At 43.4% G+C, this 22,498-nt stretch overlaps 1 protein-coding gene across 2 annotated transcripts in view; it reads right to left on the bottom strand.

Moving 5' to 3' along the window:
* PRKCE (protein kinase C epsilon) overlaps positions 1 to 22,498 on the bottom strand; it is a 546,886-nt gene that overhangs the window by 74,191 nt on the left and 450,197 nt on the right. For both annotated transcript variants that reach the window (XM_018055186.1, XM_018055187.1), the window contains exon 12: positions 20,167 to 20,321. In XM_018055186.1, the coding sequence (XP_017910675.1) occupies positions 20,167 to 20,321 (155 nt within the window). The remainder of the gene's footprint in view (positions 1 to 20,166; positions 20,322 to 22,498) is intronic.

Genomic DNA, 22,498 nt, shown 5'->3' with positions numbered 1-22,498 from the left:
CTCCTTATGGGGGGAGCAGTACCATGACTATGGTTCATAAATTCTAGAACACACTTTTTTTTTTTTGCATTTTAATAATTTTGAATTTAAGGTGCATCTTACAATTACAATTGGCAATTTTTCTTTTTAATTAAAAAAAAAGCAACAGCAGGGGTAAGGGGAAACAAAAACCAAATGTAATCAATACAAAATCATTAAAAATGATAGATATCAATCCTACTCTATCAATAATCACTTCATGTGTGAATGGTCTAAATAGATCAATTAAAAGACAGATTGTCAGAGTGGATTAAGAAACAACAAACAGGACCCAACTATATGTTGTCTATAAGAAACACACATTAAATAATAAAGATTCAGATAGATTAAAAGTGAAAGGATGGAGAAAGCAACACCATGCTGACATTAATCATAAGAAAGCTGCGCTATCTATATTGATTTCAGACAAAGCAGACTTCACAATATGAGAAATTATCAGGAATAAGGTACATTATATAATGATGGCATCAAGTCTTCAAGATGACCTAAAAATCCTAAACATGAATGTACTGAACAACAGAATATCTAAATGGAGAAGGCAATGGCACCCCACTCCAGTCCTCTTGCCTGGAAAATGCCATGGATGGAGGAGCCTGGTGGGCTACAGTTCATGGGGTCGCTAACAATGGAATATCTAAATAGACAGAGGTAAAAACTGATAGAACTCAGAACCACAATTAGATATACACCATACCCAGTGGGACATATCATCGAAAAAGAGAGACAATGGTAAGTGTTGGTGGGGATGGGAAGAAACTAGAACCTTCACTTGTTGCTGGTGGGAATGCAAAATGGTGCAGACACTTTGGGAAACAGCGCGACAGTTCTTCAAAAACTTAAGCCATTTGACCCAGCAATTCTATTCCTAGGTTAGATAAATGGAAACATACGTCCACTCAATGACTTGGATAGCAGTATTAGCAGCAGCAGGTGGACAACCCAAGGGCCCACCAATTGATAAATGAATAAAGAAAATGTGGTTATACCAATACAACATAACATTATTCACCCATAAAAAGGAATGAAGGACTGATACATGCTACAATGTGGATAAACCTTGAAATATGCTATATTAAAAAAAAAAAGCCAGTTACAAAACACTGCATACTGTATGATTCCATTTATATGTAATGTCCAGAGTAGGAAAATCTACAAAGTAGACTGCCTAGGGCTGGGGGAGAGGATAGCGGAGGACTGGGGGATGATGGGTAAAAAACATGGAGCTTCTTTTTGGAGGAATGAAAATACTTTGGTGAGAGTTGCACAACTGTGTGAACATATTAAAAACTTATTTGTATACTTTCAGTAGGTGAACTGTATGGTATGCAAATTAAATTGCAACAAAACTGTTAGAAAAAAGATTGAACTGAAAGGAGAAATGCACACATACCCTCTTTTAGTGATAGATCAAGCAGACAGAAAACCAACAAGGATATAGTTGACTTGAACAGTGCTGCCCAACTTAATCTATAGATTTCATTTTACAGCAGGGTACTGATAAATATGTAGAAACAGTTCTCCAGAGGAAATAAGCTTTCATCTGTAGCACTGACGATTTCCACGGTACAAATACTCCCACCATGGCTGATATCAACCTACCAACAAAATGTCACTGACCATGGAGTTGGTTGGGAAGAGATGCTCATAGCTCTCTCTCTTTGGTGGTTTAGTTGCTAAGTCTTGTCCGACTCTTTGTGACCCCCCTGTACTGTAGCCCACCAGGCTCCTCTGTCCATAGAGTTTTCCAGGCAAGAATACTGGAGTGAGCTGCCATTTCCTTCTCCAGGGGATCTTTCAGACCCAGAGACTGAACCTGAGTCTCCTGCATTGGCAGGCAGATTCTTTACTGCTGAGCCCCCACGGAAGTCCCTTTCCCCTTTGGTGCCAGTTCACAAATCAGATTGCTAAATTTTCAGGAGTTTTGTGACCTGATTGTGAAATGTGGGTAGCTTGAAATTCACCCCACCCCAGAGGGAATATTTACACTATGGAAATCAACTGCAAATCAGGTGTTTCTGCTTGTCTATTTGGAGTCAGTTTATCAGCCCATACTATCAAAAAACCCCAGAGTTCCCACTCATGGTTCTTCCTACATTACCAAGAGATTGAATGACTTTGGACAAGTCACACCACCTCCCTGACTTTCAGTTTGTTCATCTATAAAAGATGGAGCTGGAGTAGCTGACCTTCAAGTTTACTCACACCTCTGAAATTCTATTATACAGTCAGCCCCTCTTCCGTAATTCCCACATATAACACAACCAAACAGCACGTTAGCGTGAATCCATGTGGCTTCGGACAGTCATTCTATTCCCCTCAGGACAGGGTGGGTCCATGCCGTCCCCTCAGGTCTCACTGTTCACCAAGATTCCCTTTGTGTTTTGAGAAGCAGGCCTGTAGAAATTCTTTAGACCCACAGACCCGTCTGGTGCTCTGCCCACCCAAGCCTTCATACATCCTGTTCCCACTCTGTGGTGTACTCTCCTATGACCTCTTACTCTGGCCAACTCCTATTGACTCTACAGGGGCCTTCCTGGAAGAGATCACTACACCCAGAAAACCTTCCTTGGTTTTCTTCATCCAGCCAAGCTATCTCTGCCATGTAGTTTCTGGCACCCTATCTGATCACCGTCCTCATCAGTTTTTTAAAAATTGTTTTTGTCCATTGTCTGGCATCCCCACCCAAACTTAAGGGCTAGGAGGACAGAGAATGTGTGTCTTTTTCTTTTCATGGTATCTGCATGAATACACCAATACACCTCCTGATACACTAAGGAGGCTTCACAATCATTGTTGGCTGAATAAATGAGTAGGACACAGCTCTCTTAACAACAAAGCAGTACTCTTGAAGAAAAGGTACAAACTCAAACCAAAATCCCTTTTGGAAGAATGCTTTTGCATCAGTAGATTTCCAACAATGGAGCAAATTTCATCTGAGAGATGTCCCATTTCAGAGCGGGTTTGGAGTCATGGGGTATGAGATGTTCAATCCTGATATGACCGTGACTTTCTAAGCAAGCAGCCCTGATTCTCAGACTGAACTCCTACCCGTATAGTGGTTACTGCCTCTGGAGCTACCTGGTTTAAGAGGGGGGATCTATGGATACATTAGCAGGTAGATCCGCAGATTGTCATCTGATACTCAGAGTGCAAAGCCCAGGACTATCTGTGTATGAAATCTCATGTTCTAGGACCTCTAACCTCTCCAGCAGGCACCAGACACTCTTGCTACTTAAATTCAGTCACCTCTGGAGACTCACTGAGGTAATCTGTAGATGCCATTTTTAGAGATTTATTTTCAGAATCTGTTGGAATTCCCAGAACAACAACCTTAGGATCTAGGCGCACAGAGCAAGACCCTCCAAAGCAGACACTGTGTAGGGAGCTGAGGTTCAGAGAGAAGCAGTAATTTGCCTGAGGTCACCCAACTGAGGCAAAGCTTTATTAGAGTTCTGGCCCAATTCCTGGCCTCATGTTCTTTCTACTGTAGCACTTCATTGACCAGACATTGTGAAAAACAAAAAGACCATGGAATGGGGCAGTGCACACAGAAAGGAAACCCAGGGAAATGTGGGTCTAGCAAGAAGTCTGTTAGAAAGTGCATCCCTGCGACCAAATATGTTTAGAAAGTCACCCCACCTCCCAGGAGGTGTTTTGCTTGATATATTTGAATAGGTGGAGCCATGAACTCACGGGCAATTGGGCTAAATCACAAGTTCAGAAAAACCTGCAGAAATTCTATAAGATCATTCAATCAAGAAATAGTTTCAGTACAATGTGAGAACAACTAGAATATAATGGAATGGATGCAGTGTTAATGAGAGGAAGAAGGGACTAACTTTGTCTGAAAGGGCCAGGGGAAAATAAACTGAAGCTGAATCTTAAAGGATGGGAAAGAGAAAAAAAGAAACAGTGAAGAAGAAAATCTGGTATTCTAGGAAAAGTTACAGTATTCCTAGGTAACGAGAGGAGTCGATGTTTGGGATCTGGGTGATAAATGTACAGTATGTGTGGCTGTGTTGGTGAGGACACCTGCCAGGTTCAAGCAGAGCTCCACAGGGGAGTCTGGTGGGAGAAAAACTTGAGAAGGCAGGGTAGGTCGGAACAGAACTGTGTGCAAAGCCTGGAGAAGGAGCTAGTGAAAGGGTCAGCTTGGGGATGGCTTCAGGTAAGAGGCAGAAGTGTCTGGGGCATTATTCTGAGATAACACGGAGTCACTGCAGACTTGTGAGCAAGAAGATGCCCCAACTCCTTGTTTTACAACAATTAATCTGCAGGAATGGTGGGAGAAGGGAACCAGAAGCAAGGAGAGAGAAGACGGCAAAAACCACCAGGATTAATCCATTAGCCTGTCACCACAAAACCAAAATGAGAAGCAAAGCTAATTAAATGTGGCCCCTAACGCTTCCAAGGGCTGAAGAAACCCCTCCTCTCCCCCACTGGCTTGAGTCATCTTGGACTCATCCAGGGCCCACTGAGACCTTGGGATCCACTCAAAAGTCTGCAAAGACTCTATGTACCACGTGGCAGAACTACCCATTGTTTGCTAAAACAATTCCTTTGTTTTGCAGTGCAATCATTAGCCAAAGGCATTGAAGAAACAAAGTCATCAAACTAAGCCTAGGAGAATTCAAGTTCTACTGTTGAATACACTGATAATACATGTTCAAGGATGTCTACTTTCTAAAGCCTTAAAAGCTACAGATACTGAATTGTGCTTCATAAGACAGATATGGTCCTCAAAGTAGCCTTTGTTTAGGAGACTCTAACCTGGCAAGATGTTTTCATCAGTTTACCAGCTAGCAAGATACAAGGTGAAACTTACCGATTGTCTACTCAACCACTTGTGAAATAGAATAACAATGCCAATACCAGCAGCGAGTACTCAGTGTTTACACTGTAACTGACACAATCACACAATCATAATGACTTTACACCTATTAACATGTATTTGAGTCTCACAATCTCTCTTTGTGGGAGGTAATATCTCCATTTTACAGATGAAGAAACTGAGAGTTAGAGAAGTTAGCTGCCTAAGATCATATATCTAATAAGCAGTGGAGACAGAATTTGAGCCAGGAGTCCTTAACCACTACATTGGGCCCTCAGCTCTGTGGTGAGTATCGTGAGAGACACAAAAGTAGTTGATAGTGCCCCAGTCATTTTCTCTCCTTCGGAACTCAGACACATTTAATCAGGAATTTCCCTCTGGTTCCAAACTTCCTGTTTGCTCTGAACGTCCAATGTCAATGGAGTCAGAATTCTACTTCTGATCTGGTCAGCAATAACGTGGCTTCCTCAGAGGAATGTAACTTGGCTTTTGTCCCAACCAGCTCTGTCTCCATTCACTCTTCCTCTCTCCTTTATCATGCCATAACGACTTCACCCCACATGGACATCAGCAGGTGACACTGTATGAAAGGAGTTCGGGGTGAAGACAGTCCCATCTCTAAGTAAACCCAGACTCACCAAAAAGTGACTATCCCTGAAAACTCCACAATAATATTTAATACTCCTTTATCAGGAGGACAAGCCCTTCAATTATGCAACACGGTAGAGGGGTGAAATAAGTCTCATTACCAAGATGCACATTTTTGAAGTCAGCTTTTTTGCTGAAGCAGATCATGTAAGGAACAGGGAGTGGGTGTAGGAGCTTGTGAAGCTGGTAGGTGCCAAGGGAGCCATCAAGGAGGCTGAGGTACAGAAATTAGACTCTGTAGCATTCCAATGCAGGCATACCTCGGGTGTTCCAGCCCTGTTGGTCACTTTCTCATGCATTTCTCAGCACTCACTCATCCTGCCCTATGGTCCCTAGGTGCTCGTAGTATTGAAATAATGCCAAGGAAAGGCTCCCTCCCCTGAAATACTGCCTGACTCTGAGACCTAAGCCCTGTCCTGTTGGGCCCTTAGTTGGGCTCTGCACAGGGGCAAAGCCTCACATGTCTACCACCCTGATGACAGGGTGTCATCACTGCTGGGATACTGGCACCTCCCCATGCCTTACTGGGTCCCAAACAACTTACAGAGTCCTTTCTAGGTCTATCAGTTTATTTAAACCTTTCAACTTATGCCAGAATGGCAGGCCTGGCCGTCTTATTTTGATATTTATTAGGAGCTCCATTTGTATCAGCTCCACATTTTACAGGAAACTGTGGCCATTTGCCCAGGGCTACACGGTTAGCAAGCGTCAGTGCTTGGACTGCATCCTGGGATCTCTGCATTGGTTTGCTAGGGCTGCCAGAGCCAAGCACACACTCTGTTGGGAACAACAGAAACATATTTCTTCCAGTTCTGGAGGCCCCAGATTGAGGACTGGTTTCTTCTGAGATCTCTCTTCAGCCTATAAATGGATTTTCTCCTAGGGTCTTCATGGTCTCCCTCCGTACATTTCTGTGTCCTAATCTTATTAAAACACTGGTCATACTGGATTAGGGGTCACCCTTATGACCTTATTTTACCTTTTACCACTTTAAAGACCCTATCTCCAAATACAGCCACATTCTGAGGTACTAGGAATTAGGACTTCAACGCATGAATTTGGAGGGACAATTCAGTCCATAACATCCTCTGACTCCATAACCCTCCACTCTCCCATTCATCCAACCAATATTTATAGAGCTTCCTAGGTGCCAAGGACTGTGCTCAGCACGTCTGAAAAATGTTTTCTGATGTAATTCTCCAAACAGTCCAGGGAAGTTCTCATTCCAATTCCCATGGTACAGTGAGGAAAATACACTTCAAACATTTTAAGTATTCTGCTCAGGAAAACACAACAAAGATCCAGCATATGTGGGATCCAGGCCCAGCTCTCTGACTCCAACTCAGCGCTGTCTCCAACACACAACTGTGCTCCCACACGAGGCAGCAATGGGACAGGTTGACCTGACAGTTGGCAGCAGCGTGGGATCTGGCAGGATCTCCTTCTTTGGAAATATCATAAATCCCATGAATAACAGCTACCACATAGGGTGTAGCTATTATGTGTATCTACCACATAGGGTTACTGTGTGATGACTAAATGAGTAAATGGGTGCAAAGTGCTCAGAATAGAGTTTGGCTGGTCACGAAGCCTAAAATGAGTGTCTTGCTATCGTTGTTGTTGCTGCTGCTGCTACTGCTGCGGTAGTTATTATTTCTGTTATTATTTTTGACTTCTAGATAAATAGGTAGCTTGAATGCTCACAAATTATTTTTTTCTCCTTCCCCAAATTACACACAAAGGCCTAAACACACAAAGATGGGGGAAACAACAGAAGAAAGAACAGCAATGTAATTTTGGAAGCAGGAAAGCAAAGGGGTGAGTGGGAATGGCTCAGGAGACCTGAGAAAGAGCAGCATCCTGAGCCAGCAATGGGATAAGTAAAGGACAATCAGATTTATGCTGTAGAATCTCCCGTTTCCTGCTCTAACAAAGCTCAGGAATTTATAATAACCATTACTGCTGGAGATGAGGGTGATGTAGATAAAGATCTGGCTGAAAAGCAACTATACACTCAGATTCTCTTCTTACTCTGCACACCCCCTTCTCTGCCTCAGAGACTTACTCTCTGGAGAAGAGAAACAGAAAGTCTCAAGGTCCAGGGTAGAATCAGGCAGAGTGAAGGCACCAGGGTATAGAACTAAAAATAGGGCAATTGGGTGGATATATGTATTTTGGGAGCTGGGCCCTCCAATGCTCTTCTCTCATTTGGCTCATCTTGCTGCCAAGCTCTGTCTCTACAGGAAGGACTCTGGAAGAGTCTTTCCAAGGTAAACTGAGGCCTCCAAGAGAAAAAACTCTAAAAATACTGATAGTCAAAAGTTCCCCAAATAAGTGGCAAGTCAGACAATTCATTGTAGTGATGCCCAAGTTGACTACTCCAGAATCTGAGTGATAGTTCCAGAAAGAAATAAGACATTTTCCTGAACATGATTTTCTAAGTTAAAAAGGTTCACCCAGGGCCTAGTACAATGCATGAAAATAGGTCTATGACACATCATTAACAAATAATTAAACAAGATTCCAGAAAAAGGAAATAGGTCCATAAGAAGGATCAAGGATAAAACAGTGGACTTCTTAATAGCAGCACTAGGAGCTGAAAGGCAATGGTAACACCTTCACATTTTGAGTGAAAACACTTTTCAGTCTAGAATTCTCTACCTAGCTAAACTCTTTGTCAAGTTTGAGAGTGTGATAAAGATGGTTTTAGGTAAAGAAGGAAGGTCTCAAAAATTTACTTCCCATACTTTTTCTTGGAAGGTACATCACCATCTCAAGAAAGTGTATCAAGGAAGAGACGATGTGACATAAGAGAGGAGCTCTCACATGGGAGAGGCAAAGACACCCAGACAGTAGTGACGGGGGGGTCCCAGAACGACAGCTCTGCAGCAGGGACTGAGGACAAGTGCTAGGACTGGAGCAGTTTAGAAGGCTCAGGAGAAGTGCATCCAAGAATACTGACAGAATGATCGTTGCACCTCACCATCTTGGAGGGAGATGCGGACACGAGAGCATCCGTATTAACTCCAGGGAAAACAAAGAAAATGTATTGGAAAGGAAAAGCAATTATGGCTTTTCACAGTCATAACAATGTATACAATGTACATGCATGTAACCAAAATTATAGTAATCTCTGTTGAGAAGATGGGAGGTTTGTAAGGTTATGTCGATGTGATGGGGTGGAAGGTAGGTAGTAGGTAGGGCAGAGAACTAAATTCTCCCTTGCTTAGTGGAAAGTCACTAGATAATGCCTAAAATAAAATTCAAAAAATAACACTAAACCATGCTATTTAGTACAATGAGGTTTCACTTCATACGGCTAAAACAGCCATCATTAAAAAGTCTATAAATAATGAATAGAAATGATGTGGAGAAAAGGGAACCCTCCTACATTGTTGGTAGGAATGCAAATTGCTGCATTCCTGGAAAACTATACAGTCAGTTCAGTTGCTCAGTCATGTCCAACTCTTTGTGACACCATGGACTGCAGCATACCAGGCTTCCCTGTCCATCATCAACTCCTATAGCCTGCTCAAACTTGTGTCTATCGAGTTGGTGGTGCCATCCAACCATCTCATCCTCTGTCATCCCCTTCTACTCCTGCTTTCATCTTTCCCAGCATCAAGGTCTTTTCCAAAGAGTCAGTTCTTTGCATCAGGTAGCCAAAGTATTGGAGTTTAAGCTTCAGCATCAGTCCTTTCAATGAATATTCAGGACTGAGATCCTTTAGGATTGACTGGTTGGTTCTCTTTGCAGTCCAAGGGACTCTCAAGAGTCTTCTTCAACACCATATTTGAAAAGCATCAATTCTTCAGGACTCAGCTTTCTTGATAGTTCAACTCTCACATCCATATATGACTACTGGAAAAACCATAGCTTTGACTAGAAGGTCCTTTCTCAGCAAAGTAATGTCTTTGCTTTTTAATATGCTGTCTAGGTTGGTCATAGCTTTTCTTCCAAGGAGCAAGTGTCTTTTAATTTCAGGGCTGCAGTCACCAAATGCAGTGATTTTGGATCCCCCCCAAATAAAATCTCTCACTGTTTCCATTGTTTCCTCATCTATTTGCTATGAAGTGATGGGATCAGATGCCATGATGCTTAGGTTTTCGAATATTGAGTTTTAAGCTAACTTTTTCACTCTCCTCTTTCACTTTCCTCAAGAGGTTCTTTAGTTCTTCTTCGCTTTATGCCATAAAAGTAGCATCATTTGTGTATCTGAAGTTATTGATATTTCTCCTGGCAATCTTGATTCCGGCTTGTGCTTTATCCAGTCTGGAATTTTGCATAATATACTATGCATATAAGTTAAATAAGCAGGGTGACAATATACAGCCTTGACATACTCCTTTCCTGATTTCAAACCAGTCTGTTGTTCCATGCCTGGTTCTAACTGTAGCTTCTTGACCTGCATACAGATTTCTCAGGAGGCAGGTCAGGTGGTCTGGTATTTCTGTCTCTTGAAGAATTTTCCACAGTTTGTTGTGATCCACACAGTCAAAGGCTTTAGTGTAGTCAATAAAGCAGAAGTAGATGTTTTTCTGGAATTCTCTTGCTTTTCTGATGATCCAATAGATGTTGGCAATTTGATTTCTGGTTCCTCTGTCTTTTCTAAAACGAGCTTGAACATCTGGAATTTCACAGTTCACGTACTGTTGAAGCCTGGCTTGGAGAATTTTGAGCATCACTTTGCTAGTGTGTGAGATGAGTGCAATTGTGCAGTAGTTTGAGCATTCTTTGGCATTGCCTTTCTTTGGGATTGGAATGAAAACGGACCTTTTCCAGTCCTGTGGCCACTGCTGAGTTTTCCAAATTTGCTGGCATATTGGGTACAGCACTTTCACAGGATCATCTTTTAGGATTTGAAATAGCTCAACTGGAATTCCATCACCTCCACTAGCTTTGTTTGTAGTGATGCTTCCTAAAGCCCACTTGACTATGCATTCCAGGTTGTCTGGCTCTAGGTGAGTGATCACACCATCATGGTTATCCGGGTCATGAAGTTCTTTTAAATATAGTTCTCTGTGTATTCTTGCCACCTCTACTTAATATCTTCTGCTTCTGTTAGGTCCATACCACGTCTGTCTTTTATTGTGCCCATCTTTCCATGAAATGACTCACTAGAAAAGACCCTGATGCTGGCAAAGATTGAATGTTGGAGGAGAAGGGAACGACAGAGGATAAGAAAGTTGGATGGCATCACTGACTCGATGGACATGAGTTTGAGTAGCTCTGGGAGTTGGTGATGGACAGGGAAGCCTGGCATGCTGCAGTCCATGTGGTTACAAAGAGTTGGACACGACTGAGTGATTGAACTGGAACTTGCATGAAATATTCCCTTGGTATCTCCAGTTTTCTTGAAGAGATCTCTAGTCTTTCTGTTCTATTGTTTTCCTCTATTTCTTTGCATTGATCACTGAGGAAAGCTTTCTTATCTCTCCTTGCTATTCTTTGGGCAAGAATCCCTTAGATACTACCGTGGACAGGAATCCCTTAGAAGAAATGGAATAGCCCTCATAATCAACAAAAGAGTCTGAAATGCAGTACTTGGGTGCACTCTCAAAAATGACAGAATGATCTCTGTTTGTTTCCAAGGCAAACCATTCAGTATCACAGTAATCCAAGGCTATGCCCTGACCAGTAACGCTGAAAGCTGAAGTTGAATGGTTCTATGAAGACCTACAAGACCTTCTAGAACTAACATTGGAAAAAGATGTCCTTCTCATCATAGGGGACTGGAATGCTAAAGTAGGAAGTCAAGAGATACCTGGAGTAACAGGCAAATTGGCCTTGGAGTACAAAATGAAGCAGGGTAAAAGCTAACAGAGTTTTGCCAAGAGAACACGCTGGTCATAGCAAACATGCTCTTCCAACAACACAAGAGATGACTCTACACATGGACACCACCAAATTGTCAATACTCAAATCAGATTGATTATATTCTTTGCAGCCAGAGATGGAGAAGCTCTATACAGTCAGCAAAACAAGACTGGGAGCTGACTGTGGCTCAGATCATGAACTCCTTATTGCCAAATTCAGACTTAAATTGACGAAAGTAGGGAAAAATCACTGGACAATTCAGGTATGACCTAAATCCCTTATGATTATACAGTGGAAGTGAAAATAGATTCAAGGGATTAGATCTGATAGACAGAGTGCCTGAAGAGAACTACGGAATGAGGTTTGTAACATTGTACAGGAGGCAGTGATTAAGACCATACCCAAGAAAAAGAAATACAAAAAGGGAAAATGGTTGTCTGAGGAGGTCTTACAAATAGGTGAGAAAGAAGAAAAGCTAAAGGCAAAGGAGAAAAGGAAAGATATACCCATTTGAATGCAGAGTTCCAAAGAATAGCAAGGAGAGATAAGAAAGCCTTCCTCAGTGATCAATGCAAAGAAATAGAGGCACACTGTACAGAGGTTCTTTAAAAACTATAAATAGAGTTACCATATGCTCTAACAATCCCACTCTTGGGCACATGTATGGAGAAAAGTCTGATTCAAAAAGATACATAAACTCCAATGTTCATAACAACACAATTTATAATAGCCAAGGCATGGAAGCAACTTAAATTCCATCAACAGATGAATAGATAAAGACCATGTGGTACACGTCACACACACACACACACACACACACACACACGAATATTACTCAGTCATAAAAAAGAATGCCATTTGCAGCAACATGGATGGCCTACAGATTATCAGGCTAAGTGAAGTAAGCCAGACAGAGGAAGACGAATATCACATGACATCGCTTATATGTGAAATCTAAGTTATGATACAAATGAATTCATTTACAAAACAGAAGTCGACTCACAGACAGAAAACAAACTTATGGTTACCAAAGGGGAAAAGGGTCGAAGATAGGATAAAGCAGGAGTTTGGGATTAGCAGATACAAACTACTATATTTAAAATATATAAACAACAAGGTCCTACTGTAGAGCACAGGGAGGTATATTTAATATCCTGTAATAAAGCATGATAGAAAAGAATATGGAAAAGGCCAAATATATACATTTGGTCACTTTGAATCACTTTGCATATACCAGAATCCAATCAGCTACAAGAAAGGAAAAAACCCTTTTATTTAGAAATACTAGAAGCATAGGCTAAAAGAATTGCAAGCAGGTATCTTTGTGGAAGGGGAAATTATTGGAGAGGAAGGGCAGAAAACAGATTTTCATTTCTTTAAGTACCTGGTAGAACTATTTGAATCTTTATGTATATCTCTGATTAAAATAACATCTAAGCTTTATAACACCTCACTGTGTAAACTTGAGTAAGTTACTGCCTGGCTTTGGTTTCCAAGTTCTGTATCTATAAAATGGAGTTGGATGAGATAGCCTCTGAGGTCCCCCTTGATCTAACATTCACACCACCATTCCTGCCATGGGAACTGATATCATCTCATTACATACTCAACCCTTAGATCCTTAGTAGTTAGCTAACACTAAAGCATTAAAGTATCAGATTCATGTTGATGTATGGCAAAACCAATACAGTATTGTAAAGTAAAATAAAGTTAAATAAATAAATAAAGTATCATTTTCTACAATGGGTGGGAGAATGTTGACAGCTGAGAACAGTGCTCAGTGGGGACAAAGATCCCCTTGAGATTTTCCAAGGGCCAGGTCTTGGAAGACTGAGAAGGAAAGAAGAAGGGATCTCCTCAATTCCACCCCATCCTCTGTTTTGTATGAGCATTAGCTACATTGGAAACATACTGAAAGCCGATGAGACTCTAAATATTAGACATTCCAGTTATTAACGTAGCCTTTAACCAGAGACCTTCATCTCAGGAAACACCTACCTGTGGCCATGGCAGGAGAGGTTTCCAAGGATCAAGGCAGGCTGTCAGTCCCCAAACTAGGCCCACAATCTCCCCCACAGACCACCAGGAAGGCAAGACTGCGGAGCACATCACAACTGTATGCATTTCCTGGGTAGGCCTGGCTTGGAGGGCATAGTCAGAGACCTCGGTCTCCAGCTCTTTCTAGGGAAATTCTTCCCAAGTTCCTCCCTTTGGGCTTCATCCCCCAGCCCTGGAGAGAACTAGACATTTCACACTCAGGCTTATCTGAGTCTGAATTAAATCTTTGTTCCCTGCTCGTAACTCTTCACTGACTTATAAACATCATCATCAACACGAAAACCTTTTCTAAGCACCTCTTGAGTAGAGTGGCCTAGACAGGGCCAAAGCAGAAATGCCCTTTTCTCTCCTCCTGTCTGCTATGGCCTCTCAGTTCTGGCATCAGGCATAGATCAACTCTTGTGGGGTGATGGTGATGACTCATTGAGGATTGACAGTCTTGGAGAATTAAAGGAGCAGGAGAGCTTTATAACTTACAATTTCCTCTCCTTCTGGTTAAAGACCAAATTTTAGTGCTCAGTGTGACAAAAGTTAATCATCAATGATACCTGACATAAATTCCTCATCATTTCCCCTTCTTTTCATATCCTTCACTTTTAGTTGTACAGTTCAACTTGTCATGACCACAATCAACCACCTTAGAGAGGAGACAAGGCAGGTATTATCTGAACCGCACATGGAAGCCACTCATAAAGAAATCCAATCACTTACTCAAGATTTTTTGAAGGATTCTCTAGCAACTCTTCATCTGTTTTGCCCTGGATGGTTATGAAGGTTGGTGAAGAGAAAACTGATTTTACTTTTCTGTTTAAATTTTGATTGTTCCTATGACTATTACTTCTGTAATTTAAAAACACAGGAATTTAGTTTTATAAAAACAAAGGAAAGAATTCATTCTTCTAGTGTTAAGACACTTGGCCAGAGGGGCAGAAGCCATGTTCTTTACCACCCTCTGCCGCAGTAACTATGACTGTGGAAGAAGATGCCTTTCTGTCTGCCAAGCCTCTGGTTCTCTTCCCAGGGACCCCACTGCCCTCTGTGTCTGAGGTGGATCCCATCCTCTCGCTTCCTTGTCCCATGAACAGAGGAGTATCCTGAGACTCATCTGCTGTCCTGAGCAGCTCAGAGGGAAACAGATAAGCCCCGAGCATGGTGCACGGCAGGAGAAAGTTCCCTACATCAAATTTTAGAAGAAAGTCCACCCCTCAAAACTTCCCCCATCATGGTGTGTGTGAAGGCATAAGGAAGGAGAAGAAAATGTTTAAAAGCCATAGTTAGGAAGTGTGGACCCACAGTGAGCTAACACCTGCTCCTACCGCAGCACACAGAGGATTCCTAGGAATGCTGAGCAGAGAAAACAGAGACAGTGCCCTGTGCCACCCACGTGGGGAACCTGACTAGAGAGACCCAGAGGAGCAGCCTGCACACCTTCTGGTGTGAGCCCTTGGCCAGAGGAACAACTTCTTCCCTTACTTCCGGAACTCTGGCCAATTAGTCACTAATTAGTTTGTGTATAACTTCCAGCAGGAAGGCTGGAAAATTCTATCCCAACCTTGGCAATCAGGTCCCTCCTGCAAAATTTAGTCTTGCCAACCTGCCAGACAAACCCTGCACCACTCAAAATATGGTTGCTATCTCGGCTTCACAGGCGAACAGGCAGAGACATGTATCATACAGCCCTTGTGCCGGCAGCTTCAAACAAAGGAGCATGGGGAAGAGAGATCACGTGGTCCTAATTCATCTATGAAATGAGAAACATGCAGGAATGGGGCAATTCAGGGTCAAGGAAGAAAAACTGTGTGTTCCAACAGATGCTTCCAACACATGCTTCCAACACAGACTTTCAAAAGTGCACAGGTACGAGGTAGCAAATAGTGACTGCAGCCATGAAATTAAAAGACGCTTACTCCTTGGAAGGAAAGTTATGACCAACTTAGACAGCATATTAAAAAGCAGAGACATTACTTTGCCAAGGAAGGTCCATCTAGTCAAGGCTATGGTTTTTCCAGAAGTCGTGTATGGATGTGAGAGTTGGACTATAAAGAAAGCTGAGTCCTGAAGAATCGATGCTTTTGAACTGTGGTGTTGGAGAAGACTCTTGAGAGTCCCTTGGACTGAAAGGAGATCCAACCAGTCCATCCTAAAGGAGATCAGTCCTGGGTGTTCACTGGAAGGACTGATGTTGAAGCTTAAACTCCAATACTTTGGCCACCTGATGTGAAGAGCTGACTCATTTTAAAAGACCCTGATGCTGGGAAAGATTGAAGGTGGGAGGAGAAAGGGATGACAGAGGATGAGATGGTTTGATGGCATCACTGACTCAATGGACATGAGTTTGGGTAAACTCTGCAAGTGAGTGATGGACAGGGAGGCCTGGCGTGCTGCAGTCCATGGGGTTGCAAAGTATTGGACAAAACTGAGGGACCAGACTGAACTGAACTGATAAGGTAGCAACCCAGCTGGACTGTAGGGTTCTGGAGCATTAGAGAGGAAAACAAGTATTTAGTGAACTCTTACTACAAGCAGCATAATAAGCTATGCTGGCCAGGTAAGCACGCATGCATGGAGTTCTCAATCACAGAATAGGTAAAATACAAGGCTGACAAAGGGAACTGGCTTGAAACAGAGAGATGCTGTCACCCAAGGGAGGCATGATCCCCATGACAGGCTGAGTGGTCAGGGTAGCCTCCCAGAGCAGGGGCATCTTACATAGTCCTGAAGGCAGAACAGAACTTTTCTATACCTGTGGTCCCCAGTCACCTGAGAAATTCTTTAAGAAAGTACAGATTCCTGAATCCCATACCAGACCTAATGAATCAAAGACTCTAAGAATGCTACCTTGGAATTGCTATTCTTTAAGAAAAAAAGTTATGATTATTATGGCAAATTTAAAACATTCACAAAAGCAGACATAATAGTGAACCTCCGTGTACTCAACACCCAGTCTCAGCAATCATCAACTCATGGCCATTCTTTCCCCATCTATATCCTGATGTAGTCCCCTCATTTAGTATTCTGGAGTCTACCTTTAAAAAAAAAAAAAAACAACCAAGGACCCTTAGACAGTCAGAACATGGATGTGACCTAGAAGCCCCTCACTGAGCAAGATACAGATTGGGAACAAGGGAATTCTAGGGACGGTGAAGACAAAGACTTGGAGAAATGAAAGAGAAAGGCATTTGGGGGAGAATGGTCTCATCTGGAGGGCATAGAGGGTGGGCTACACAGTTGGGGGAATAGTGATAAGGATCAAAAGATCATTGGGGGTGACCAGGGCCCTTTTAGCATGCATGGTGTCTTTGTGAGAAACAAAAAAAAGGGTCTCCTCTAGGTAGGAAAAGCATCTCTTCCTCAGGCTGAAGTCAGATGTGCTAGCAGAGCAGACCTGGGTGTCAGCTCCCACTCACCGCCTGGGCCCACCCCTCCCGTGCCACGCCCAAGTCACGCAGCTGTGCACAGGCCGCCCCAGGGCCAGGGCTGATGGATTCTGATGGCCAGCAAAAGGGGCTGTGCTTTATCTAGCAAAGGTAGAAGGATGCTAAGGAGGGCACCATGTGACCATCAGCCTGTACTTTGAAAGAACACTGGGCTGCGATGGAGAGGGAGGCAGACAAGATAGGAGGGAGAAGAGCAAGAGGCAGTGAGGACTCAGGCCAGTAAACTCTTGCAAACTACCTGGGAAAGAAGGTAGAAAGCCTTGGAGATCATCTTGAGAGAGTCGTCTTGTGCAGGGATCTGGAGAGAACTGGGGGCTGGAGACAGTGATATGGGAGTCTCTGGCACACAGGTGTCATTTGGAGACAGACAACTGCTGAAATTGCTCAGGGAGAGAATTTAGGGATGAAGGCTCCGGGAAAAACCAGTATTTAGAGGATGGGGCTTGGAGGGGAGAAGGATCAGGCCACGTTATATAGAGATTAAGGAGAAGTGGCCAGGGAAGTGGAAAGGAGAGAAAGAGAGGGGACAAGTATGGCTCACAAAAGTCACTAGAACAAACGTAGGTGAGAGGCAAGTATTCATCTAGGGAAGCAGAAAGGAAAAGAAACTAGAAATGTAAGGAAAAGTCAAGTTTTGGAGTGTCAGGAATGACCAGTAAAGAGTATGGACTTGGACTTGGCAGGCCCATGACAAGCGTCATGTCAGTTACACTTCCTAAGTCTGTCACTTACCGAATATGGCCTTGGGCAAATTATTGGGTTGGCCAAAAAGCTTGTTCGGGTTTTTCCGTAAGATGTTATGGAAAAACTGGAACAAACCTTTTGGCCCACCCACTATTAAAGGGGAATCTCTGAATCTCTGCTGGTAAACTGTGGGTGATTATACCCACTCTGATAGGGAGTGGATAGGGATGATATCTCAGTGAATGACAATTCTTCCAGTCACTGGCTCCCTAAGAGTTCACTGCCTTGTAATATGGGTGATATTTTCACATATCTAATGCCAATATCTCTAACTAGTCAGCAAGCTGCTTTGGAGGCAGAGATTAGGAATTTGAACTGAAGCCAAGGGTCATTTCTTGTTCATTTACTATGTGCAAGATAATAAGAGGATGTAAAATAAGAAGGTCAAAGAGTTAATAAAGAAGCAGCCATGGTCCTAAGGTAGAGGGTGTGACATTCCCAAATTACAAATAAAGCGGGGGATGGAGAGACTTGCTCTGGCTGGTGGGACCAGGCTTCTAGCAGGCAGGCAGTATTGCATCAGGCTTCTGGGCTGGAAAGAGGAGGACAGAAGAACAAGAAAGTAGGGAATTGTCAGATGAGCTTGAGGCAAGCTAAGAACCTTGGGTTCCCAGGTGGTGCCAGTGGTAAAGAACCTGCCTGCCAGTGCAGGATATGTAAGAGATTCAGGTTCGATTCCTGGGTCAGGAAGATCCCCTGGAGTAGGGCATGGCAACCCACTCCAGTATTCTTGCCTGGAGAATCCCATGGAGAGAGGAGCCTGACAGGCTGCAGCCCATAGCATCGCACAGAATCAGCCACGATTGAATGACTTAGCACACACACATGCAAGAACCTTGGTAGGTTCAAGAGATCATAGGAAGTGAGGTGTACTGGGCTGTAGTAGATATAACCTAAGGTGACCCCCAATGTTTAACACACTGGTATAATCCCATAACCCCTTCCCCTTGTTCATGGTGGAGAAACTGTGACTTCTTCAACCAAAACCCGTGGTGGATTCATGTCGATGTATGGCAAAACCAACACAGTATTGTAAAGTAAAATAAAGTAAAAATAAAAATTAAAAAAAAAACAACAACAATGTGGAAAGGGATATGATATCACTCACAATTATAAGACATCATAGGGCAAGGGCCAAGGGATTTACAGGCATAATTAAGCTCCCCAAATGATTTGACTTTGAGTTAAAAGAGAGATCAGTCTGGGTGGGCCCAATTTAATCAAGTGATCCTTTTCAAAGAGGGTCCAGGCCTCCCTGAAGTTAGAGATTCAAAGCAGGAAAGGCTTTCATTCCTGCTGACCATGAGGAAGCCATGTGTATTCTCCATTTGCAAGGAAATGAAGTCTGCCCATAATCATGTGAGCCTGGAAAAGGAGCTCAAACTTCAACAAGAAAGCAGCCTGGCTTTCATTGATTACAGCAGAGAGACCCAGGTACGCTGTGCCTAGACTGCTGCCCTGTGGGAACTGTGAAGCAGCCAATGCTTTAAGCCACTGCGTTTGTGGTAATTTGTTATGCAGTGATAGGAAGCAAACGTGTGGTTGTGACGTGGAGGACCACAACAGCAGGCTAGAGAGTGTGGGCTTTGTTATGCAGGCCATCGGGAGCCACTGACTATTTTTGAGCAGAGGGAATTAAGGAAGCTGAGGGTTGGTTTCAGAACCCCTTGGAGAACATTTTTTTTTTTTTTTAGTGAGGGCATTGCTCCCAGGAGTGGGGCCAGTGAAGTTCTGGTGAGGGATTAGTTTTGGGTTGAATCAAGCCAGCTATTCTTCAACCCAATTGAAGGAAAAAGGAGGAAGCAAAATCTAAGTAAAGAAATGGACAATCATTGAAAAAACCCGAAGGAACTTTAGTGTCCTTGTTGCTAATTATAAATATTTACTCCTCCCAGAATTCCTGACCTCACAGAAGAGCCTGCGTAAGTAGTACTGCTCTCTTACTGGAAAATTTGTGTGTGTGTGTGTGTGTGTGTGTGTGTGTGTTCCATGTTTTCTTGGAAGGGGGACAAGGCAGTAACAAGGGACTGGATGATCTGCAGAGAGTCACTTCCTGTTAGATACTGTCTAGTTCCCCTCCCCTCTTCCCTCCTAGATCATAAACCCTGAGACCCCCACAAGGAACTCCTCCTTCTCTGATTCTATCTGCTGGAGACAAGTAAGCCAAACAAACTCAGGAAGTGGCAAGAGGTTGGGAAGGGGAGGAAGTTCATGGCACAGAAGGAAAAAGTACAGAGAATGCCCTGATGTTCAAGGAAGAGGGTTGGGGTGGCGGGGGGGGGGGGGGGGGGGTGGAGAGAGAAATGAAGGTCACCCCAAGGTTACTTGGCACTGGGCCTTTAAAACGTCCTGCTTAAGCTTTCAATCAAAACTGGCACAAACAGTGGATCAGATCTCCCGGGGCTATTCAAATATTAACATTTACAATGATAAACAGCCCCCAAAAAAGCCCTCTGTAAGCAAATTGAAACAAACAACTAATTTAAAGTGAGTTCCAAGAGACCAGTTGGGTGGAAGCCAAACTCAGTTCAAGCATCCAGAAAACTCTCTATTTTTTCACTTTTGGGGAAGAGAGGAGGTGAGGAGAGGTACCTGTAGATGACTCCATGTTGGTGGAGGAACATGAGAGCTGATGTAACCTCTGCAGCATAGAACCGGGAACGAGGCTCATCGAATTTCCGGGAGCGCTGAATCTGGAACATGAGGTCCCCACCATTCACATACTCCATGACAAAAAAGAGGCGGTCCTGAAGGGAGAGGAGAAAATGTCATTTCGTGAGTCCACTGCAGCTGCCCACACAGGCCAGCGAATGTACAGTGAGTTCGAAGTAACAGAACGAGGACTCAAGCAGGGGCAGAGCGCACAGGTGGGGGAACTCTAGTAGCACGTGTTCCGGAGGGAAGACAAGGAATCAGGGTATGAAGCGTTATTCTAATATCTTTGTCTTACGTTCGCAGGAACCAGCATGCTCTAGTGGGAGGAGTCTAAGATTGACAGAAAGAAGACCTGGATCTCTGCCTAATTTCTGTTACAGCCTTGAAGTGTGACCTTGGACAAGTCTCTGTCCCTTTGGAGGCTCGTTACTTTTGTCTGTGTGGTAGGTTACATCACGGCTGCCCCAAAGATATCCCAGTCCTAACCCCTTAATGTGTAAATGTTACCTGAGATGGCAAAAAAAGAACTTAAAGAGTTGTGATGAAGTTAAGGATCTTGAGTTTGGGAGACTATTTTGGATCACCAGGGTGGGCCTTAAATGCAGTCACAAATGTCCTTATAAGAGGGAAGTAGAGGGAGATTTGAGAAGGGAGGAGAAAGCAGTGTGACCAAGGAAGCAGAGATTACAACGAAGTGGCCACAAGCCAAGGAAGGTGGTGCTGCCAGAAGCTGGAGCCATCAGAAGCTGGAAGAGGCAGGGAAGGGTCTGTCCTAGAGCTTCTGGAGGGAGCATGGCTCCATCAGCACTTGGACTCTGGCTCAGTGACACTGGTCTCAGACGTCTGACCTCCAGAAATGTGAGAGGAGAGATTTCTATTATTTTAAAACACCAAGTTTGTGGTGATTTGCTAAGGTAGTACTGGAACCTAATACAAAACAACATGGACTAATAAGACGGTGAGAGCCCCTCCCGTGGAGGGGCCACGTCCACTTTGGAGGATGCTCCCTCTGGGATCCCCACCTTGATGTGCTTCCTATGGATTCTGCCCTCAAGAATGGTCAAACCATAAACACATCTCACTGGGGCTGGTGCCTTCTTTTCTGCACATCATGATGATGTGGGAAGAAGAGGGACTGAAATTCACTTTTTGTGCAGCTTCTTGACTACTATTTCCTGAGCCTGTAGAGTATGTGATGCTGTGCTGGGCAGGAGGCAAAAAGTTGTAAGCCATCACTGTCCTGAATGTTGCGGGGATCATACACATAAGGCTTATGATCCAGGGGCAGAGATGGGAAATGTGTAGAATGATGAAAACTAAATAGGACCAGAGTGCCTTAAAGATATTTGGTGCTAAAAGGATTAGGAGAAAGGGGGACTCTCTGAACTGGGGGTCCATGGAGGATTCTAGAAGGAGATAGGTCCTCCCTGAGAGGAGGAGGAGATGGGGGGAGGCACCAATAAATACCAGGGCATGGGAACAGAGTGACAGCGCTTGGGGACCAGTAAACTGACCAGGTCAGCCAGGGAGGAAGGTCCATGGAGCAATGAGGAAGCAGTGAGGCTGGGGAGGGCAGAGGGTCAGAGTACATTCTGAACATATAGACACAGTCTCAGCAAAGCTGCTAGGCGGATGTCAGCATATTATCTTGGATTAAAATTAGTAGAATCATTTCAATTAAGACTGAATAAAAATCACAATTAGCAAAGGCTAATAGAGTTTTGCCAAGAAAACGCACTGATGTACTCTGCATATAAGTTAAATAAGCAGGGTGACAATATACAGCCTTGACGTACTCCTTTTCATATTTGGAACCAGTCTGTTGTTCCATGTCCAGTTCTAACTGTCGCTTCCTGACCTGCATACAGATTTCTATATGCAGAACATCCTCTTCCAAAAACACAAGAGAAGACTCTGCACATGGACATCACCAGCTGGTAAACACCGAAATCAGATTGATTATATTCTTTGCAGCCAAAGATGGAGAAGCTCTATACAGTCAGCAAAAACAAGACCAGGAGCTGACAGTGGCTCAGATCGTGAACTCCTTATTGCCAAATTCAAACTTAAATTGAAGAAAGTAGGGAAAACCACTAGACCATCCAGGTATGACCTAAATCAAATCCCTTATGATTATACAGTGGAAGTGAAAAATAGATTCAAGGGATTAGATCTGATAGACAGAGTGCCTGAAGAACTATGGACAGAGGTTCATGACATTGTATAGGAGGCAGCGATCAGGACCATGTCCAAGAAAAAGAAATGCAAA

Source organism: Capra hircus, chromosome 11 (assembly GCF_001704415.2).
Source record: "Capra hircus breed San Clemente chromosome 11, ASM170441v1, whole genome shotgun sequence".
NCBI lineage: Eukaryota > Metazoa > Chordata > Mammalia > Artiodactyla > Bovidae > Capra > Capra hircus.
This window is presented reverse-complemented; position numbering and strand designations above follow the sequence as displayed.